Consider the following 22232-nt stretch of genomic DNA (forward strand, 5'->3'; position numbering starts at 1 on the left):
TCTCTACTAAAAATACAAAAAATTAGCTGGGCATGGTGGTGGGCGCCTGTAGTCCCAGCTACTTGGGAGGCTGAGGCAGGAGAATGGCATGAACCCAGGAGGAGGAGCTTGCAGTGAGCTGAGATTGCGCCACCGCACTCCAGCCTGGGAGAATGAGAAAAAAAAAAAATTAAGAATGAGAAAAAAAAAAAATTAAGAATGAGAAAAAAAAAAAATTAAGAATGAGAAAAAAAAAAATTAAAAATGAGTAAAAAAAATTGAAAATTTCTGCCTTTCAGTGAAAAAAAAAAAATGACAACAGGGTAGACACATTACAAATGTCATACTAAAAAAGTTGTTGCTTCATGAGGGGGTTAGTCAACGAGAAAGAGTCGAGGTCAATCTATCCACACGGAGAATGGGTGGGACGACTTTTGGGGGTTAATTAAATGAGGTAATCCCCCCCTTGGTGTAAGTACACAGCGTAATCAAAGTGGCTGCGTTAACTTCATCGGGTGAACAACGGGGTCTTGACATTATTTGTCGCAGGTGGGGGCACTACTTATGCAGAGGGGAAATATTCTAAGCGTGGATGGAGTGAAAACCCTATCGGTTCTTCTTGGTCACGCCAAAAAACTCGTCAGTGTGTTATTATTGACTCGGCATTGGTCAGCTCTCCCTCGGAGTCGTCGTCGTTGCCAGCTTCCATCATTCTTTTTTCTAAGTTGAGGGGAGGCGCATGGGTGTAGGGGGGTGAGGTACATGGGTATAGGGGGGGTGACGCACATGCAACATGAGGTACGACGCGGGAGCGAATCAGGTGTAATTTGTGAGAAGTTCTAAAACCATGCGGGGTGTAACTTCACCGTCGCATGGAAAAATGTTTCCTGCCTTACTTTCAAGAATGATGTTTCCAATGCGGTAAATGATTGATCCGAACAGGTAGCCAAACTGAAGAGGAAAAAAAAAAAAAAGAAAAAAAAATGAATGCCCCTTTGCATACCAGTAGGAGCACACATATACATGACCACACGTAAGGAGGTCAATGCACGACATCATTTGCTCCGCCTTACCAAAGTGACAAAGTCTAATACTCGGGGTTGCATGACGGCGTCTCCCTGGAAAAAGGAAACAGGGAAGAGAAGGGTGTAATAATGGGATGGAAAAATAGAGGTGTCCAATCATGGGATGCAAAAATGGAGGATTATAATCCAAGAGGGCAGAGGATCGAGAGGGGCCCCGTACCGCAAGGAATTTAAAGTAGTAGGCGATTGCTATTGCTGGTCCTTGTATGCAACTGACAATGGTGTAGGTCATGGTGGAAAATTTATCTATTATCTGCAGAAGGGGGGTGAGAAAATGATAAATGGAGGAGAGAGGAATTAATAACCCTAGGTACTGCACACATAAGTCGACAAAAGACACACATCAATTTTGTAAAAGGAGAAAAACACCCCTTCACGATGGGGCATTCTCTTTATCTCTCTCTGTGCCCCCCCCCTTGTACTTACAAAACTGGTGATTAAGTTGTCGCAAATGTTGAAAAAGGAATACGCTATGAATGTTTTCTGCGGAGTTAGGAAAAAAAAAAAAATTATCATAATGGTGAAATTGGCGGGAGCGTCTGGTGGGTGGCACCCCCCCTTTAGCTCATTCAGCTTATACAGTTTCCAGTTGCTTTATCTCGTTGCTTTTCGATTCATTTTGCTGCTTTCCCATTGATATGGCGGCTTCTCTATTAATCTCGCCGCTTATCCATTCATCTCGCTGCGGCGCCCTTACCCATGCCCCATCACAATCGTCGCACATCTTGGCCATTCCCATCCCGCAGTTCTGTGGGTGGGAAAAAAGGAAAATTAAAAAAATGGAGCACAGCCGCCGTGGGAGGAAGAAACACGAATGGATAACTCCTTCCTGCAAAGTGCACTATACAAGTCTGCATGTAAGAGAAGACAAAACGTGAGACAGAGATCCTCTCCCTGTGCATACCTCCACGATGGTGTTTTGTCCAAGAAAGAGACATCTGAATCCGTTTTTTATATTCGTTCCGATTTCCGAGAAGGGCAAATTGACTGAGGGGGTGAGCCAAGTAGAGAGGTGCAGTTAAAATTGGTGACCCATGCGGCTGCGTCTTCTTTGTGAAGCAACATGGAGATGTGAACAAGCAGAACATGGTAAGCCCCGCTAGTTGGGGAAGGGGCACCCCACCAGGACTCGCAAGCCATGCTTACTTTGCTTCAAAAATGGAAGAGTATACATCGGAAGCATCAGGCAAGAGGTGAATATTTGGAAGAAGGAAACTATGGCCTGTAAGGGGCGTAAAAAATGGGATCAAAAAATGAAGCAAAATACAGCAAAATGCAGCTAAGGGGAGCAAGAGTAAGCCAATGTTGGGGCTAATCGGTTCACTCTTCTACACACTCCTTGGCGCGAAAAGGGGTGGCCCCTTAGCCGAGTGCTAATATGTGCAGATATGTGCCCTTCATTCGGTTCCCTTTTTTTGGGGGGAAGCACATGTCCTTACGTTCAGGCGCAGGATGTTTATTTTGTACTTCTTGAAGACGATTTCTCTGGTCATGTTGGAAAAGCTTAGCGGCTGCGGACGAGGGGGTAGTGGAGCAGTGACTACATCGGTGAGTACATCGCTGAGGTGCAGCGACGGGTAAAGAGTGCCAGATCACAAGTCCCTGTCAGGAGTCTCCGCCAGTAGTGCTGGATCGAATCGATGGTTGCCTAAGACGTCGCTCCCAAACTTACAATGAGCGAGGCAATCAACACGAGGTTAAAGACGATGGAATTCTCCTCCTGCGTTTCGAAAGAGAGTAGGAACTCCACAATGGCGATGGTAACGACGATGATGAATGCACCAACATAATTAAACAGGTGGTATCTGGGGTAGAGAGGAACGGAGGGATTAAAAAAAGGGGGAAATGCGAAATGTGTACGTAAAATGGGGTTCTATGAACCTATGGGAAGGTGCGAATAAGGAAGGGCTACGTGGGGTGAGAGTCTCGCCAGACTTGTGCCGCTTCTCCCCACACTACTCCCGCCTCTCGACACATGTGTCACCTCTCCCCGTACCTGTATCGCAGAATCAAGAAGCAGAAAAACATATTTATCGGAATGCTCAGCTGCATGACGAAGGACTGGATGTTTCCGGTGGTTCTCGTGAGGCCTGAAGGGAGGGGAAGTGAAGTGAAACAGAGGAGAGGTTAAATAAAGAGGTGTCTTAAGAAAGACGTGGATGAACGAAGGCGAAGTGACATCCAGCTGGTGAGCCACTTCTTCGATTCTCCCCCGCGCGAAGTACCTATAAACGCAATGATAACTGAGCAGGCGTCCAGCATCGAGATTAGGAAAAATTGAACTCCGAAGTTGCAGTGTCTCTCCTGCGAAGGGGTATAGAAAAATCGGCACACACAATTAATCCATTTTGGGTACCATCACCAGTGGGATGCACTCTGCGGTGATCTGTCTCCCTCTCCTCAGGATGTCCACACCGTTTCCACCATTGCAATAATGTACACATATGGAAGAGCGATCCGATCGTGGGATTCGGGAGGAACAACTCATCAGCGTTACTAACCTTGGCGGACATGGCCCGGCGACCAAACATAAAATACAAAGCGTAGAAAATGATCAGGCAGATGCCATTGTGCGTCTCCGAAGTTACGAAGCTATAGTTCCCCATCTTCTTCAGCGTCCTCTTTGCAAAAATTTTATTCATTACACATACGCAGAGGTAAAGGATACTGAGCAGATAAATGGAAATGTTCTCCCTGATTTCATGGTAAACCAGTTTCAAAAAATTGAGGATTTTTCTTCCGATGGGAATGTCCCCTTGTATTTCGTCTGCAGGGGGAGGTGAAGGAAAGTAGTCATTTAGGGAAGTGGCTAGGGGGGGTGCTTAACGGGGTGCCTCGCGTAAAGAGTGAAATATCCTTCGTGGGTAGGGGCAGCGGGTTGTAACACTTGTCTCTTCCGAGGCGCACTCTTGTGAGTCCCTTCCACCTATCCTCTGGTCAGAAGCATCCTTCCTCAAATCGCCTGCCTTACTCTCATTTTGTTCGTGGCTACCCAACTCGCGGTAACGTTCATCGGGGGTTATTTGTGAGTCCTCCTTATTCTTCTTTTTCAAGATCCTCATTGTGTCTTGGGGGTAGCGGTGAAGCGGAATAGGTGGTTCGTGTTGCTGAGAACAGCGCGCAGTAAAGAGGATGGTGTGACGTGGATGATGCAACGCGGATGGTATGACGTGGAAGATGCGACGCCGATGATGTGATATGGACAGTGTACGCTTTGTGGCTAGACGGCCCTTCTACAGCGTCGTCAATCTGTCATCCGTGCGGGGGGTTGCAAACAGGGGCGACTCACTAGATGGTCCTCCGTCTGAATAGGCGCCGGCGAAACACTACGCGATTCTCCACAGAGCAGGCGAATCCACACAGGGGGAAAATGTGTCCCGTGGTGGTGGTGGAGGAGAGCCAAGGCAACGGCCCGCGTTTATCAGAAAAAGGGGCGCGTAGAAATAGGCGGCGAGGTGTAGCGGGAGTGTAAAAAAAAAAAAAGTAACAAAAAAAGGAAAAGAATCTTCAAACAATGTTTGATGAGGAAAGTTCCTCAAAAGTGTTGGAAATTTTCTGCTCTAGAAAAATTTCGCAGGATTTTTCAAAATTTCGAAGCATTTCTCAAATTTCTTAGAAATCGTCAAATTACCCTCCAGGCGTGCAAATCCCTTTAGCAAATAACAATCCGCGGGGGAGCGAAAAAGATTACCCTATGCCGTTGTGTTTGATTCCACTGGATTGGATTCGGTTTGATTCAGTTTGTTTCTACCCTGTGGTATGTTTTGTTGCTGCGTTGCTTCGTCACTTCCTCACTTGGTTATTTTTTTCTTCTTGCGAAAGAAAAGGTGACCGCTTCGCTTTATACGCGTTGTATATATATCTACATTTTATTGACTTAAATAAGAAGGGGGGATGGGTAACACGTGAGAAAATGAAGAAGCGTGTCAAATTAAATTAACGAGGAAGAATGATGTTTCGTTTTTGCAGCGCCCTTGGCCCGACCGGGTGAATTTCTAATTAGGGTTCCGTTCTATCTCGTTGTGCTGAAACGTGAACCTAAAAAATGGCTACCCGGAAGCGGGAGAGTGGGGGCGGCGGATTGGTACAATTGTCCGGTGGTTCTTTGGCCGCGGAAAATATATCATATATACAGTGAGGGCTTGGGTTAACTAATACAAAACAGGTACGACATATAAGGTATAAGTATATATATTATAATAGTCCCAAGTAGGTGCTCTTCTGTGCAGTTATGTGATCTTATGTGCTTCTATGCGCTGTTCTAGTGTGAATCCGCTACTTTATTACGCCTTCTTTTCGACGCACAGAGGAAAACTTATGGTTGTGAGTGCAAATGGGAAATTAGAGGGTAAAAGCAACTGCAAGGGGTAAATAGAAACCAAAGATAGTATGTACTTACATGTGCCGTTCGTAAGCCGCCTTTTAATAATGTATAATGCATTCCTTCTCTCGATGGCCTAAATGGGGAAAAACGGTGTGTCGCGAATAAAAAAAACAGTTGCCGGGGTGGAGGCGTCAAAGGGAAGAAGCAACAACGGGGCCCCTTCGCCCGCAGGAGGCATATATCGGGGCAGCCCACCACACACATACATACATACATACGAACATACCTATATATACAGATGCACTTGTAGAGCTCATCTCGGGGGGGGAAAAAAAAAATTACAACTTTTCAGTGAACAAAGCTCCGTTGATGAGTTGAAAAGTGAATTGAGCTGCGCTCTCAGGGCAAGCTTCAACAGCGCGCTATGTAAACATCGTCCGTACGTGCGTACGTCTGTTCTTACGTCTGTTCTTACGTCTGTTCTTACGTCCATTCTTAGCAGTCCATCCCCCCGAGGTGCACAAAGTCGGGTTCGAAATTGACCCACTGCAAAGAAGCCCCTTCCACCGGAGTCACACAAAGAAAAAAAAAACATTCCTCAGCATCCTTATGTGGATATGCTCCCCTCGAATAATCACATAGTGTGTTCCCAGATTATCCCAAGTGAAGAAAAAAAAAAAAAAAAACGAGGGACTAATTGCAGTCCGCGCGAAAAGGAAAGGCGACAGCTGCGTGAACACGTAAAACACGCGCAGATCGGCAGAAAGGAGACAATTACTCGCAGTTGTTCTTCTTTTTTTTCCCCCATGTCGCGACCGCTTTTTGCGGCGCCCCCCTGCTGTGTCGGAAAGAAAGGCATGCCCTTGTCGCGGTAGGGCAGAAGGGGGGCGACGATAAGGGCAACTAGGAGGGAGGGTCCCCTTCAAGGAGGCCATTGCCAGACCGCGCAAATGGGTGCCTATATATGCATGTTTATATGTATAAATATGCATATGTATATATATATCTATGCGTACGCACGTATGTATTTATATGTATGTGTTTAGATTTGCTTATAGGCGCACTCCTACCCGTGTGCGCTTCTTCCACCACCACAGGTAGGGCAATTTTTGCGAAACTGCGACCCTGCCGCTTTCCAACCCTACCGCTTCTCACCCCTCCAATAATTTGCCTACCAAATGAAGCGAATCCTCTCCCTGAATGTGCGGAGGCTCCACACAGAGAGGGGGAGGGGCCCCTACACATCATGCCGCGCCCTGATGAGAGGTGTAAAACGATTGGATCATTTTCCAAAGTGGAAGCAAACTCGCATGAAAGGAAGAAATGGCTTTAGATACTTCACGACGGGTAAGAAGGATCCACCAAAAGAGATTAAAAAAAAAAGCGTCTTCCTAACATGGAGATGCTTAGGGTTCAATTTAGCTTTGTCCCTTCCCATCCTCTACTTCTACCTCTTGCAATGTGAAAGGAAGAAGGGGAAGGGACAAATTGGGGTGACCAAAGTGGAATCCATTGGAAAGCCATTGATAGGAGGGGATTTCACCCTGTTTAATCATGACGGGAAGGTAGTAACAAATGATGACTTCAAAAAAAAATTTTGCTTAATCTATTTTGGATTTACTTACTGCCCAGATATATGTCCACAAGAGTTGGAGAAGCAGACTATCGTCATTGAAAAAATTGTAAAAAAATATGGGGATATCATAACCCCTGTTTTTATTTCTGTTGACCCGAATAGAGACACGCTAGCCCAGGTGAAGCATTACTGCAGTTCCTTTAGCGACAAGTTAGTAGGACTGACTGGCACGAAGGAGCAAATTAAGAAAGTTGCCAAGTTATTTCGTGTCTATTACAACGAGCATGTCGTGGCTGAACAGGCTGCCAGAACAGACACGCAAAGTGGCGACCTCCCCCCCCCTGCTGCCAACCATTACAACTACCTCATTGATCATTCAATAATTCATTACCTACTCGATGTGGACGGAAAGTTTGTCGATTTTTTCGGAAAAAATTGCACGACCAGTGAGATGGTGGAGAGGATATCTCATTATGTTGATCTTCATTTACAGAGTGGGGCTACCGTCAGGGTCAGCGGAGGGGCGGCCCTCGAAAATACCCCACAGTAGAGGGCTCCTTCCTTCAAACAGGGGCACGCAATCGTTCCTCCTGCTCTGAACATAGCATGTCTGCTTTCATATGCGGATCCGTTTGGGGCTGCCCAACGCGTGGACGTGGCGTACAACTTTAAAATTAATTAAAAAAAAAATTCGTTTTTTTTTTTTTCCTTTTTTTTTACATATATATATATATATATGATACGTAACGTCAGTGTGCAGGGAAACATGGATACGCCGGCTGGTGTGTGTTTGCGTAGCTCATAGAAGCACACAGCTCAGATCTACATGTCTCTACAGACACCCCCGCACGGCTGCAACTATCATAGGCATATATATAATCACTCGTTTATGAAGGCAAAAAAGAAAAAAAAAAAAAAAAAAGGGGGACACATTTCTATATATGTGTGTAGCAGCGAGGGGGAGGGAAGCCGCGCCGCAGGGGCGAGACCTCCCCGATCCTGACGTTTATACAAAATGATACGCTGCTCCGTTTCGCGCTGCGAACCGGTCAAAAACATTCTCGCCTGTGTGGGGGAGTGGGACGGCTCTTTCTTCTGTCTCCTCCGCCGCCTCCCAAATTAGATATCCTTCTCTTCCGCGCTACCTGCGTTGTCCTTGTTTGTGGAGTTATCCGTCTCGTCGGTCTCCTTGGCGTCCTTATTATCCTTCTCGACATTGTCGTCGGCATCCTTCCGATCGGCCTGCTGGCTTTTCTTCTTTTCCTTTTCCATTTTCTCCCTCTCCTGTTTTTCCTGCTTCTCCTTCTCCTTCTGTTTGGCTAATTCTTCTGCCTCAAGTTTGGAGAAATGTTTCTGCGCCATCTGCGTAACGTCGTTAAATTCGTTTTCTATATCTTTGAGGGTATACAGGGGTGCCTCGTACAGGGGCTGCTTCATCTCCTTCTCCTGCATGGCGCTAATATTGTCTAGCAGCTTTGTCGTCCTGGAAATAATCTTCTGACCTTCCTCTGATGGTCTCTTCTCGCATTGTGCAATGATATTCTTCAAATGGTTCAAAATGTTTCCCAAATTTTTCTGCTTCGCTGTGTACGTATCATACTTATAAATGATTTCTTTTACCCTGTCCCTAATTTCTTCCTTTTTCTTTATAAAGGCGTTTTTGTTTTCATCAATATTATCATAGATCCAATTTTCGCAATCGTCCAGGGCGAGCAGGATGGAGTCCCTCTCCTCATCCATGACAAAATCTTTGTACATTCCGTTCAGTCTGTTTCTCGTTTCGTATATGATTGTCTCAAGCTCGTTTATATTTTTCAATCTCTCTGCTTCTTGCAGATCACTGTGCTGCATGTTAATCTCTGCCTCACTAAAGTTGTAGATATCCTTCGTACTGTATGATCCTGGAGCTCCGATGGCTTCGATGGGCAGTGTGGTGTAGCACGTCTGTACTTTTCCTTCTTCTCCCTTTTTTAGCTCTGCTTTGTTTCCACTATGGTGAGATGGGATTGCAGTGCCATTGAGGGTTGCTCCATCGGCATTGTTGTCCTTCCCTTGATTCGATTCATCCTCATTTGTTTTTTTTTCCTTCCCATCGGTTTCCCCTTCATTTGAAGCATCTGCGCTTCCAGACCCACCTCCTACGTCCCCCTTTTGTATATTCTTTTTGTCTTCACTCTTCTTTTTGTCCTCCTTGGATTTAATCACCGTCTTGGACACGGTCTGTGCCCCTAAGAAGGTGAAGGTGTCACTCTCCGAGAAAGTCGTCATTACGTGCGATTCAACAATCTTGTCATTTTTATCATTCACCTTGATGAGACAGGACCCTAACTCTTTAATGCAATGTGGTGGCAAGTCTGGGCTGTCCTCATAGTAAGCAGTCACTTTGATCTGTCCCTTCTCTGGAATGACGACCTTCTTCACCTTCTTCTTCAACGAATCTGTGTCGTATAATCTTTCCAGTTTGCACTTGGATGGATCGTTAACATTATGCCATTGGACACTAATCGGGTGAGTGACTCTCTCTATGCATTCGTATTCCTTCACTTTGTAGTGTTTACTGATCATGGCTCCTGAGAGGACGCAACCCCTGGCAACGGATTCGTCCGCAATTAACGTTTTGGATAATGGCTTGTCGAAATATTGTTGCAGAAATTTTTGTATGAATGGTATTCTGGTGGAACCTCCTAAAATCTCGATCGATTGCACATCGGCGATGTTGAACTTGCTCACTTGCATGGCTTTATTTAATAAGGTTTTCAATTTAGAAAGAAAGAACGGGGCACACAACTCTTCAAAGCTGTCTCTGCTTATGAATCCTTGACAGTCCAGATCTTCATAAAGGCACTCCACGTGTATAGAAGTTTCGTTGTTCGCTGAGAGGATCTTCTTCGTCTTCACCGCGACGTCTTGCAATTTCACCCTTATCTTGTGGTCAATCTGGCTCGTCTCATTGTTAGAGGTGACAAAATATGGGTTCAGCTTCCCCGTTCCCATTTCGCACAGATCGGTAGACCTTATCTTATATAACGGGTTCATCTTATGCGAATTCACAAATACATTGTTGATATATTTTATGATCTCATTGTCGATGTTCCTTCCCCCCAAATTGGTGTCCGCCACGTCACTCAGAATTTCACACTTATTGGAGAAAAATCGAGCAACACACACACATGTGTTCGCGTAACCTATGTTAACGAAGACAACCACCGAGCCGACATCATTTTTAAATTCTTTCATTCTGTACATGCCATAATCCAGAGCAACGGCTGTGTTGTCGCTAATGATTCTAAGCGCGTTTACGTTAATAATCTTTGTCGCTGCGAGGAGACATTCCTTCTGGTTGTTCGTGAAGGTAGGGGGGTACGACAAAACAATTTCGGTGCATTCTTTCCCTATATATTTTTCGGCCAACTTGATTAGAGAAAAGAGGAGAGCCGACAAGACCCGCACGGCACTTATATCGATCTTCTCATTTTTATATTCAACCTGGAAGCCCAGATAATTATGCTCACATGGGACTAAATTTCCAAAGGATTCGCTGAGCTCTATGTCGTCTTCCTGAGCTTGCACCGCTAACTTCCCAATGAGGTTCTTTATATTCCTGCATGTGTTCCTGAAGTTGGATTTCAATTTCGCTAGAGCGTTGTCTCCAATTAGCCTCTCCTTCTCCGTGAACGCCACCATCGTGGGCGTCAGGCGCTCCGACACATCGTTCCGCACGATGTTGATCGCTCCCTTGTTGATCGCTGCAACCACGGAGTTATCATTTCCTATGTCGATTCCGAGCACTGACATAGTGTTTCGGCGGCTGGGGCGGTAACTGGTGGGTGCGCTGCCAGCGATGTTGTGAGGCGCCGGAGGGGCAGTAAAATCCTTAATCGGTAAGCGGTGAAAATAGGGGGTTCTGTCCGTCACATGCACAGCACGTGCATCAAAAGTACCCTTTCACGCGGAGGGTTATGTTGTGTTGCCAATCTTGGGCAAAGCCAAAAAAATTACTTCCTCTATATGCAGGTTTTGACTCATGCAGTGGCTCTTCCTGCTGCTTTGTTCTCTAGGTTGCGTCGTCCTTGTTGTTCTTCTTCTTTTTTGTTTTTATTTTCTCAATCAGTTGTTTTTGGTCTCTGTAGATATCTCCTTTAAGGCAAAAAAAAAAAAAAAAAAGGCGTACTCAAAAGATGCTTTTTTTTTCTTTTTTTTCTCTCTTCGTGTATTTGCGTTTATTTTTTTTTTCCCTTATTTTTCAGTTCATTGTGATTCCTATATGTTGGTTCCTTTCGCGTTCCAAATGGTTAACAATTTCACGCTTTTTATTTTTATTTCATTGTTATTTTTCATTTTTGCTTTGTTGTAAATTTCTTTTTTTTGTGCTTTCAATTTTTTACGTTAACAATTTTTTGCGCTTTTTCCTTTTTTTTTTTTTTAAAATATTTTCAACCTCAGCATTGGTCGCAAAAAAATTGTAGGGGCGAAATGGTCATGAAGGTTTCCGTCATTTGTGACTTCATTGCTGCACGCATGTGGGTAGAGGGCATGTATGTACCCTACGTACGTAGTTATGGAAGTATGCACTGCGGAAGTTAATATATGTAAGCATTTTGCTTCTCACTTTTTTGCAAAACAAATAAATATTGTGGTGCTTAAACGGAGAGGCACAAATTGCGGGATGAGGCGTACAGGATGAGGGTGTTGAGTGGAATACGATGCCGTAGCGCAGCACAGCGGCATACGTTCGCTTTATAATCCACGTAGGAATGTCGAAAAAAGGAACGATAAAAGCGGAACCAGGCGAGCAGTGTTTTTTTTTTCCTACGGGCATACACGTTATATATTATAATATTGATATAATTTATGTGCCAAGCATGTAGGCACATATATAATGTGGTATACTACGCTGCGCTCAAAAATTGTAGCTGGTGGGGGCATTAAAAATATGGTCAGCACCGAATAGGAATGTGTTTTTTTTTTTTTTTTTTTGCCAAACATGCATGCTCTAGATGAGGAGAAAGCACGCCGACAAAACGTTTCTCCAAAATAGTGAAGCGAGTAACAAAACGTTTTTATAGCCACGTTGGGGGGGCCGCATGCAAACCGCTCACGTATGCTTAAGGCATCACGTGAAAGTTTCCTTATGGTTAATGTTTTATCTGCCCTATGTGGTGTCACCGCTCGAGGCAAGCCTTGCAATGGTGGCACCTCGCATCGCTTCTTGGGAATATGGGATTTTGCCACCTGGGCAGGGGCGGCGATATAGCGATGCTATTTTTGTGGTGGGCTACTTTATTTGCAGCTCCCCTTTCGCCTCTTCCCTTCTGCAGCTCCCCTTTTACTGCTCCCCTTTTGCCGCTTCCTTTTACTCCTCCCTTTTTTCTCCTTACTGTGGCTTCTTCCAAAAGAATGCGCTTCACGTTCATCCCTAATGCGGCTAAATGAACCGGCTACATATACCTCTGTAGGGGAGTCGCAAATATTGCGGGGATTGCAACATCAGAATGATTAGCCACATGTGAAGATATTTGCCACTCCAAAAAGAAAAGGCCAACAAATTGAAAAAAAACTTGTTCACACTAGCTGACGTGTAAATATATCACATGTATGCACGCACATGGCCTGGTCTGGCCTTACCATATTGTTGCGGTGTAGCATTTTGTTTTAAGGGGCTTCTTTTCGTGCGAGGCGCCGTCGAAATGACCCACCATCACCCCCTCGTTCTGCATCTCTATTTTGCGCATATATGTAAAGGTGAAAAGGAGGAAAAGCTGCCTTCGTTCTGATAACACCCCCCCGAGGGTTGTCATTACGCGGAAGGTTTGGTAAAAATGACTCGGCGGAAGGGGGTGGGGGGAGGAGATACTAAAGCGGAAGTGTGTACCGCGTTGGATATTTCGAGGAAGGAAACGCATAAAAGGAAGGTTCCCCTATTGCTCGCTTATGGGCGCACTTCAGCTTGATTAGCATCTCAGTAAATCTCCCAAGCTCAAAAGGAACAATTGGGGAACCAAATTATTTAGAATGGTCACGCCCTTCAAACGGAGTGCGCAAAAACAGGGTGTGGTAAGTATCGCCCCACTCACCACAAGGTAAGGGTAAACGTATAGGAACGGCAAAGGTGTTCTGTTCATGGAAAGGAGGATTCCTTTGAAGCGGCTTTATACCTTCCATTGGGGAAAACCAAATGGCCCAAAAAAATGGCTTCCTTTCTTTGATAATGACAACGGTGGGGAAAAACCCAGAAATAATTTTCCCGTCGTTTGGGTTGTCCCACCCGTTACACACAATGCAGTGGATCACTTCTCTTAATTAAAAAAAGGGGTTACCAAAAAGGGTGACCAAGAGGAACAACCATTTTTTTCTCTCTCCTTTGTGACAGCCTTCCAAATGGCTGACAATGCATAGCTGTCATTTTGTAAGCGACGCGATGTCCACACTTGGGCACATGGTGGACACCGTCCCTCTGTCCGCATCCAGGAGGGCTATGGAGGAGGATAAAGTAGCGTCCCCACTCTGTACTGCTCCCTTTTTGCAACTCGGAACAACGATCAGTTAATCCCTCCACAGAGATTTTGCAAAACTGCAGAAGATTCACGTGCAAATTAGCATCTTACTTTTAACGCGGGGAAGGATGCCCCATTTGGGCATAACCTTTAATGGTAAGTTATGCGGCAAGCGTGTGAGAGAGGTTTTTTTTTTTTTTTTTTTTTTTTCGCACATGATCCACTTCCACATTGTAAAATACCTCATAACGTCAGATTAAGAAAAAAAAAAATGCTTCATTAGGTGTGCACAGATTTACAGAAACGTAAATATATTGGACACTTCCCTTTTTATTTACCTGTTTTTTTTTTTCTTTTTTTCAATTTAATTGTCCCCCGTGAAGAGTAATATCACCCCACGGTAACTACGTAACGTGCTTTGGAGGGTTACCACAGGAACATAAAGAAAAGTTTCCCCGCCTCCTGACATAGATCGTTATACATGCTCTGTGTTCTGCGTAACTTTATGGAGACCCAGTGAGGGGAAAAAAAAAAGGAATAAAATGATGAACGTATTTGTTGGGTTACCTCTTCTGTCGAACGTATAATGGCAATTGCGCACCAGTCGTAAGTGCAAGAGGGGAACAAGGCGAAGTAGCAACGAAGGGAACACCCAAACGAAAGTATAACTTTCATGGCGTATGCATGGCTCTTCCACGGGCGTCAAAAGGACGCATCGCAAGTTCGACCCAGCTTAATGGGGGACGAGATTACTTTAACGCATTTTTATTACAAAAAGTGCTAGCGTACAGGGAAACCGCACGGAGCAAGGAAGAGTTTTTTTTTCTTCTTTTTTTTCTTTTAAAATAATGTGCATGGCCATTTTTTCCCCCTTTTACTTTGCAGTAGCTACCCTAAGGCAATAACTGTTTGAGAAACCCCGGTGCGCAATTTTATTCACTCCATTTTCGGTCAGCACACATTTTTGCCATTTCGTCATTTTGCCTTTTCACCATTTCGCTAGTATATATCTGTTCATACCACGTGCGAACGCATGCCCACATCGTTCATGTGCACCTCCTATAAGCGTATACAACGTATGCATGCGCGTCTAGGGAGAATCCCACTCTGTGCCGACGTATGTGCGTGACCAAGCACAATCGACGCAGCGAAACACTTTTGTCCTCCGCCACCCAAAAGTGAAGATGCTGTTGCGACCGAATTTGTCCAAGAAGTTCAATGCGAAATGCCCAAGCTTCATTTTTATGAACACAGATGTTAACGGATTACTCAAGAGGTATGTTGCGTCGCAGCCGTTGGGGATAAATCTGCCAGAACCCCCACCAAGGGAATTTTTGCCAAATGGGGAACCCAAAACGTATCGTTTGAACCAGAGGTATTACAACCATAAGTACAATTGGGAAAGATGGACCTTAAGACCGGCTGGAGTTTTTCACACCTATTTACAAGGAGAATTCGCAAAAGATCATAAGCCTCTACTAGCGTGGTTACTACAGTACCCTTTGCCTTTGGCCTTTATTCCCTATTTTTTATTTGCCTTTGGTTTGTCCTTTACATTTCACCATGTGTCCTATCTGGGCATAAAACCGAAGAGATTTACTGTCGAGTGGGTGGAGGCTAATAAGGAAAGAGAACGAGCTGAAAACACCAACCCGATTACGAGGTACCTCGATCGGAGAAGAAAAGAAAGAGGACCGCACTGGATTCTGGAGGACTTTTTGCCTCCTCACCCGTGTTACCTACACATGAGTAAGTATCACCACGATACGGAGCTTTTGCGAAAGAGAGAGGAAGAGGCTGAAGAAAAGGGGGGAGCCGGCGGGGATTAGTCACACGGAGCAGGATGGCAGCAGACGACATTGCTGCATAAGCGTCAGAAGACATTGCAGAAGGGGCGGCAGATGATAAGGCAGAATAAACGGCGCGGCAAATCTGCGATCGTTGCGCTGTCGAGTGCATGTCCTCCATCAGTTTCTCTAAGAAATCGCAAAGGTGTTTATGCAGCCTTGCATATGCTCATCTTTAATTAGAATCGGGTTAGAGATTAGTTCACTGCGATAGGGGGGACGCACCAGTAAATAATGAGCTAGATAAACACACATGCAAATACGTACCTACAAACGTACACCCTCGTATGCACAGCCAGCGAGGTTCAGTTCGATCCACTTCTCCGTGAACCTCTTTTTTTTTTGTACTTCTTTCTAGACCGATTTAAACGCGTGCTCACTCGTGGTGGGGATGCTTCCACGCCGAACTGGTCCGCATTTTCCCCATATTTTAGCAACCATAATCTGAATGAACGTTCCTACAGTTTAAATTGCCCAAATGGAGAAAATAAAAAAAAAAGAAAAAAATTCACACGATGTACTTCCTTCTTTTTCTGAAGGGTACAGGTAAAATAGCCAAAATGGAAAAAAAAAAAAAAAAAAAAAAAAAAATCGTCTAGCCGAATTAGCTCCCCCTTTTAGCTGTTTTGCACACTTACGCAAATATTTTAGCCTTAACAGTTGATGCGTTTTTATAAATTATTCACCTGTTGTGCGAAGGGGCAGTTGTTCATTAAGTCTTCGAAGGTGTGGAAATGTTGATAGGTTGAACGGTTGAGCAGCTGAACGGATGAACTACTTATACCCTTTCACATTTCCCGTCGTTTTTCCTCTTAAAGTGAATTTTGTTTTTATGTTTCATTTTGTCCTAACTCGCGAATAAATGTGTGTGATGCGCTTGCTTCATTCCAGTATCCTCGCGCGAACGGGAAAAGAGACATAACAGCAGGGGAAAGGACTACACCCATCATGTACCATTTACACATGTGTGTTTCACATTATTTACACTTTCCTGGGTATTTAAAAAGCATCTATTTGTGAAGCTAAACGTTTGTACGTGCTCGTCCGTTGTGTATATCCAGCTGCACACCGCCACTGTAGGGAAGCTGACAAAGAGGAGCATCTGTTTTTACAATGGAGTTGCTACTGAACGATGGGTACACACAGGTAGGGACGAGGAGGCGTAGAAAAAAAAAAAAAAAAACTAAAATGGAAAAATAGCGCAATAATGCGCAAAGACGCACCCAACTTAAACGAATTATCTGCATATGCACTACACATGGTGGACAAATCCCCATTTTTTCCTCCCCTTTTACGCGTCAGGAGGAGAAAAACTGCGTCCAAATTAACCAAACTGATGATTTTATCAACCAAGAGAACGACATACACATAAGTATTGTAAAGCCAATTATCAAGCGCACCATTAATTCGGAATGTGAGCAGATAAACGCATTTTACAAGCCAGTCGAGTTGGTGGAAGAGGTTAATACGTATGTCAAAAAAGGAGAGGAGTATCTCGTGAAATTGTATGAAAATTTGAAGCAGGAGGAGAAAAGAGAAAATGAACAAGCAATGAAAAGAGGGACAAATTCGACTCCAACGATGGTCGCCCGGTTAGGTCAGCTTTACAACACCAAGTACGTACATGCAGAGGGGGTAACTACAGAACAGCCTACAACTAATAACCTATTTAAAGGTGAGAATGAATCTGCTGGACCCAAGTTCGAAACAGTGTTCGTGCCCAAATTAACAAAAAACATCGAGATTGTTAATTGTTTGAAGGAGAACGTCAATGTTGATTACACCTACTTGGTTCCCAAGCCCGTTGTCATACCTGTTGAAGTCCCCATGTTAAAATTTAGAGATAATTTTAAAATAGTTCCGATCCGTAAGAAAATAATCCCTGTGATCAGATACACTGATGAGGTTATCTATGTGGACTGTTATGTTGAGAAGCCGTATATCGTTTACGAGAATATCATCGCCCCTGTTCCGTGTGACGTCCCCATAGAAGAGCGGAAGTACATCGACCACGCCCCTCCTGTGCGAGAGTGAACAGTCACAATGGGCTACCTCTACGTAGGGAGGAAGTTTATCCACCCAAATAGGAGTAAGCGTTACCTCATAGGTGCACAGAAGAGCAAGAACCGGGGTGGAGAAACACATTACGCAAGTGTGAAACGCGTCCCATTGCGTCTTCCAACTCGCAGTTGTATCCTTAAGCGTTGCATCAACTCACAGATCAACTGTTTTGTGGGCTCCATTTTGAACGAGATGCAGCTTGGCGCAAGTTAGCAGCGAGGCGACATTCCTCCATTCGTCTGTTCCCCCTTGTGTTCCTTTTTTTTTTTTTTCTTCTCCTTCCCAACATGTTCACACCCCTTCGAGGAGGGTAGAAAAAAAAAAAAATTAAGACGTTTCAATTTTGTTAGTTGTTGCGTGGTGTTTAGAAGCTCCAATTGTATGGTAAAATGGGGAAGTGGTCTACAGCCAGGTGGGGGAGATGTGGCGAAACGTGGGGAGAGAGATGCAGGTGTTGTTGGTGGTTACTCCTCTTGGAGTTGGAGTTGCATCCCCGCCGCCGCAAAATGGCTTTTTTATTATTCCCCGCACAATGTGAGAAATCGAAAACAGGGGCGATTCCCTTAAAATGCGAAGAAGCAAAATGATGCAAAATAGAAGGGTGGTGTCATCTTTTCAGAGATATACTCTTCTATTGGGCAGGCAACAAAAGATGAACAAAGCAAGAGGGTTATAATATTACCTTCTGGGAGAGGGAAATTTAAAGGAAAAAATCGTGGCAAAAAAAAAAAAAAAAACATGCCATTCGAGAATTGCAAAGCGCGAAACGAAGATGTCACCGCTGTCGGCCCCAACCGGTATTGTTTTATGGTGCATGCTGTACGCAAGAAACAGCAAAGAGCGTCAAGCGTGTGAGGAAGCAAGGCGGAGTTCCTTTTTTTAAGACTACCACGTGGAGTGATACGTACTTGTGTAGAGAAGATTGTTTGGCGAGAATCCTCTTGAGGGAACAGTTTTCACCCGAAATGAGAACATCCAACTTTGTATCCTCTTCGTGACGATACGGAGCAGGTTGCTCGAAATTGTGAAGTGGGTATTCTCCATACACGGCAGCGCAGCCGCCTACAGGAGGAAGAAGAAGAAGCGAAGAAGAAGCGAAGAAGAAGCGAAGAAGTGGGAGAAGTAATTTTTCCTTCCCAAAATAAGAGGGGCCCAGTCGTGGGACGGCCATACTGTGCCGAGCGCATCGAAACAACTTGGTTAGGGTTCCCACGAGGAAGTACTACTCTACCACGATGAGGTGTACCCACAAGTGTACTCACTTACAAGTGCCCTCTACCTACCAACCTACATATACGTATTGGAAAAAGAAACATTACGCATGCTTACCCCATGCATCGCTTGAACGGTAGAAACGAGTAAAAGGAGAAAATCCACAATGAGTAGCGACGCCAAAGAAAGCGACGCTGTAAGCAACAGCGGCAGCCGGGAAGACCCCATCCACGAAATGAAAAAAAAACAGTTTGAGGAGAAGCATATGGAACTTAAGGAGAAGCTAAAAAGGCTCAAGAGTGTCAATAATAGTGGTGTAAATGATGATGCCAATAGTCTCGATTCGGCCAAACAGGAGAAGGAGGGTTCCAACCCAGACGAAGCTACCATTGAACAAGATAAAAGTGATAACAAAAGCAAGTTTCTTCAACTGAAGGAAAAGCTGAGAAGAATCAAGGAGGAGAATAGTGCCCTTGGGGTGGGGCGCGGAAGACAAAGCATTCGCAGCGCAAGCAGCAGGCGAAGCAGGATTAGCCAACGAAGCAACGGCAACGCGTGGTCACCACCCTCGGGGAAGACTACCAAGATAGAACTCGCTCCAATACAGAAGGACCGAGAAACCTTGCGAGCAGAACTGAAGAGAAAATTAGAGAAGTTTAAAAGGGAGTATGGAATTTGTGATAGCGAAAAGGGAAGAGCTGCCGAAGAGGAGGAGCAGCAGGAGCAACAGCAGAAACAGCATCAAGAACAGAGGGTGCATCAAGACAGAAGCTTAAGCAGAGGGTACCCAAACCGGAAGAACAGGAAACGTGCACGAGGAGGAAGTAACTCCACGATCAATCGTTCCACGTCGCGTCGGATGAAAAAGCGACCAAGTTATGAAAGCATGGAGTTGTATATCCCCCCCGACAGATATAGAATTAACGGTAATAATCCAAGCGAGTATTACAGAAGGGGTTCCAATAACTCCCCCCAGTATAGCTCTGTCGAAAGGGCACATAGGAGGGACTACCGCGGGAGGGTGGTCGCTCGCCGGGGCAGTTCCTCGCCTGAGGAGCGGGTCGGCAGGGGGATGCGCGACAGCCCCAGGAGGGGGAGAAGCCGAGACTGGGGAAGAAGCCGGGACCGAGGCAGAAGCCGGGACCGAGGTAGAAGCCGGGACCGAGGTAGAAGCCGGGACCGAGGTAGAAGTCGAGACCGAGGTAGAAGTCGAGACCGAGGTAGAAGTCGACACTGGGGAAGAAGCCGGGAGAGAGACTACTGGAGAGATAAGCACATATACTTGAAGGCACGAGAAAGGTGGAGCCAAGGGTGGGATCACGATGACGCACACTTCAGGAGGGAAGAAAGACAAAACAGATATTTGTACAATCAACGGACAGGAGAAAAAGTAGAAAAGAAGTTCTTTCGAGTCCCCTTGGGATACCACACGACGAAGGAGAGCTGGAACAGCTACACACACTGGTTGCAAAAAAAAAATGACTACAGATTTGGCCTACCCTTTGATCAGAACAAAATTTTCAGACGATCTAAATCGTTGTCTCCGACCACCTGGAAGAAGTTCGTGCCGAACTCTGAAGAGGATGATGACGATGGGGTACCCTCGGGTTCCGACGGCGAAGGGAAGGCAGCCAAAAGGGATGGAAAGAATAGGCCTAAACACAGAAAAGGTGAAAAGACTCAAAGGGGAAAGCACCATAAGGGGGACTCCTATGTTGATGGGCGCAGTGATGATGATGGTGACGCCGGTCGAAAGCGGAACGGTACTTCCTCCCCATCCAAGTCACGCTCGCGTGGTGAAAGGGGAAGATACAACAGTAGTGATACTTCACACAGACGGAGGAAGAGTAAGAAATATTCAAAGAGTATATCCTCGGGGGGAGAGGTAGAAAGGGGAAGGAGCCTCGGAAAGGGGAAGAGGCGATCATCATCCGTGATGAGAAGAAAGAGCAAGGCGGAGAGGAAGTCATCCAAGAGGAGCAACCATCACAGGTGGAGAAGGAGCAGAAGCAGTAGAAGCAGCGTAAGCAGCAGCAGTTACAGCGGCAGCCACAAGCGGAACAAAAAAAAACGTAAACAGAGAAAAGACGAAGAGGTGAAAACACGAGGCGGAAAAAAGCTCAAAGCAAAAGAACGCAATGAAGAAGAACGCAACGGAAAGAAAAAGAGGAAGAGCAAACATGAGGAGAAAAAAAAAAAAAAGAGGAAGAGTAAACATGAAGAAAGGAAGAAGAAACCAAAAAAGAGAAACAAAGCGAAAAGAGACTCGGACCATTCTGACAGCGGAGGGGAAAAGAGCGACGCCGCCGCTACTTCTGCCACATCCCTGTCCTTCCTGTGCGAGGGGTACGACTTCCTGAATGATAAGGACACGAGCAAGGAGGGATCAGGCGAAGGTGGGAAGAACTCCGAAGAGGGTAAAATGGAGTACAAAGAAACAGAGGGGAAGGAAGAGGCACTGCTCGAAGCGCAGCAGGGAGCAGAGCTCATCGGGGAGAAGAGCCCCAGCAACTTTGAAGACTCATCCGGAGAAGGAAGCGACGTGGGACCCAAGCCACTAGACGTGAACGTCAAATTAGCCAACCAACAAATAGACTACGGTGCGGCCATGATGCCCGGAGAGGGGCAAGCCATCGCGCAGTTCGTACAGAAGGGGAAAAGAATTCCAAGAAGAGGAGAAGTCGGGTTGTCTGCTGAGGCGATTGAAAATTTCGAGAGCCTTGGTTATGTCATGAGTGGATCGAGACATAAAAGAATGAACGCCATCCGTATGCGAAAGGAGAATCAGGTATACAGCGCTGAGGAGCAGAGGGCCCTCGCCATGTTTAACTACGAGGAGAGGGCCAATCGGGAGAATGCCCTCATAAGTGACTTGAAGGAGGTTCTGCGGAAGCAGAACGAGGCAATCTTAAACGAGAGTAAGAATAACTAATCGTACGGATGGAGATGACCTACTTGTTGGTGGGTTTCTCCATTGGATTCGTTTTACGAAGTTCCCTTTTTTTTTCTTTTTTTTTTTTTTGAATTGTGGTGGACGAAGAAAGGGGAGCTCCCCTCAACGGCGACTTCGTTACTTCTCATTGTGTCTATCTTTGATAGTGCCCAAATTCGTGTAAAAAAAAAAAAAAATTTTAAAATTGCACACTGTGCCGGTGTCATATGTGTCATCAATTATCCCTCAACCCAATTTGTTCGTATAAAGAGGTACTTTTCCACAGGCACTGGTGCTCGCCTTTTTTTTTCTTTTCTGTGGAGGCATAAAAAAAATTGATTACATATTCCAAACAAATGATGATCGATAGTACGTCAAAAGGGGTGGACGAACGTGGAGGAGCAGTTCATGAGGAGCACTCCATGCGGTATACACCCCTCCGGCAGGCGAGTGTAGAAAATTGTCCCCTTGGCCACTTTGGCTGCAGGCACAATTTGCACTGGTGGAGGAACGCACATGTGTGGACGCGTGTCATATGGAAGGTGTCACCGAGCGGGTAGGAGGCATAAATGAGGGTTTCCCTTACCGTTTACGTTACCGCTTCCGTCATCATTTCCGTTTCGGTTTCCCTTTCTACGAGGCTCAGCTCCTCCCAATTGAGCTTTCAGAAAAATGTGTTTCAATTTATTCTTTAAATTTATAAATTCGTTTTTTCTTCGTAC

At 45.3% G+C, this 22232-nt stretch overlaps 6 protein-coding genes across 6 annotated transcripts; 4 read left to right on the plus strand and 2 right to left on the minus strand.

The window, feature by feature from the left end:
* Positions 1-795: 795 nt before the first annotated feature.
* Positions 796-4126, minus strand: C922_02972 (chloroquine resistance transporter; the record flags this gene model as incomplete). Its single annotated transcript, XM_008818570.1, has 13 exons — positions 796-930; positions 1053-1097; positions 1225-1317; positions 1491-1547; positions 1762-1812; positions 1969-2051; positions 2211-2286; positions 2504-2575; positions 2737-2869; positions 3061-3154; positions 3290-3368; positions 3566-3831; positions 3952-4126. 13 exons carry the CDS (start codon positions 4124-4126, stop codon positions 796-798), a joined length of 1359 nt encoding a protein of 452 aa, XP_008816792.1.
* A 2521-nt stretch (positions 4127-6647) lies between these two features.
* On the plus strand, positions 6648-7514 carry C922_02973 (hypothetical protein; the record flags this gene model as incomplete). The annotated part of the gene is made up of 1 exon (XM_008818571.1): positions 6648-7514. One exon carries the CDS (start codon positions 6648-6650, stop codon positions 7512-7514), a length of 867 nt encoding a protein of 288 aa, XP_008816793.1.
* A 569-nt stretch (positions 7515-8083) lies between these two features.
* C922_02974 (hypothetical protein) lies at positions 8084-10759 on the minus strand (the record flags this gene model as incomplete). The annotated part of the gene is made up of 1 exon (XM_008818572.1): positions 8084-10759. The coding sequence occupies one exon, from the start codon at positions 10757-10759 to the stop codon at positions 8084-8086; it is 2676 nt and encodes an 891-aa protein (XP_008816794.1).
* A 3883-nt stretch (positions 10760-14642) lies between these two features.
* C922_02975 (hypothetical protein) lies at positions 14643-15287 on the plus strand (the record flags this gene model as incomplete). Its single annotated transcript, XM_008818573.1, has 1 exon — positions 14643-15287. One exon carries the CDS (start codon positions 14643-14645, stop codon positions 15285-15287), a length of 645 nt encoding a protein of 214 aa, XP_008816795.1.
* Positions 15288-16418: 1131 nt separating this feature from the next.
* C922_02976 (hypothetical protein) lies at positions 16419-17339 on the plus strand (the record flags this gene model as incomplete). Its single annotated transcript, XM_008818574.1, has 2 exons — positions 16419-16451; positions 16608-17339. 2 exons carry the CDS (start codon positions 16419-16421, stop codon positions 17337-17339), a joined length of 765 nt encoding a protein of 254 aa, XP_008816796.1.
* A 1405-nt stretch (positions 17340-18744) lies between these two features.
* C922_02977 (hypothetical protein) lies at positions 18745-21510 on the plus strand (the record flags this gene model as incomplete). The annotated part of the gene is made up of 1 exon (XM_008818575.1): positions 18745-21510. One exon carries the CDS (start codon positions 18745-18747, stop codon positions 21508-21510), a length of 2766 nt encoding a protein of 921 aa, XP_008816797.1.
* Between the last annotated feature and the right edge of the window lie 722 nt (positions 21511-22232).

The sequence above is a fragment of the Plasmodium inui genome (assembly GCF_000524495.1).
Source record: "Plasmodium inui San Antonio 1 unplaced genomic scaffold supercont1.11, whole genome shotgun sequence".
NCBI classification, from domain to species: Eukaryota; Apicomplexa; class Aconoidasida; order Haemosporida; family Plasmodiidae; genus Plasmodium; species Plasmodium inui.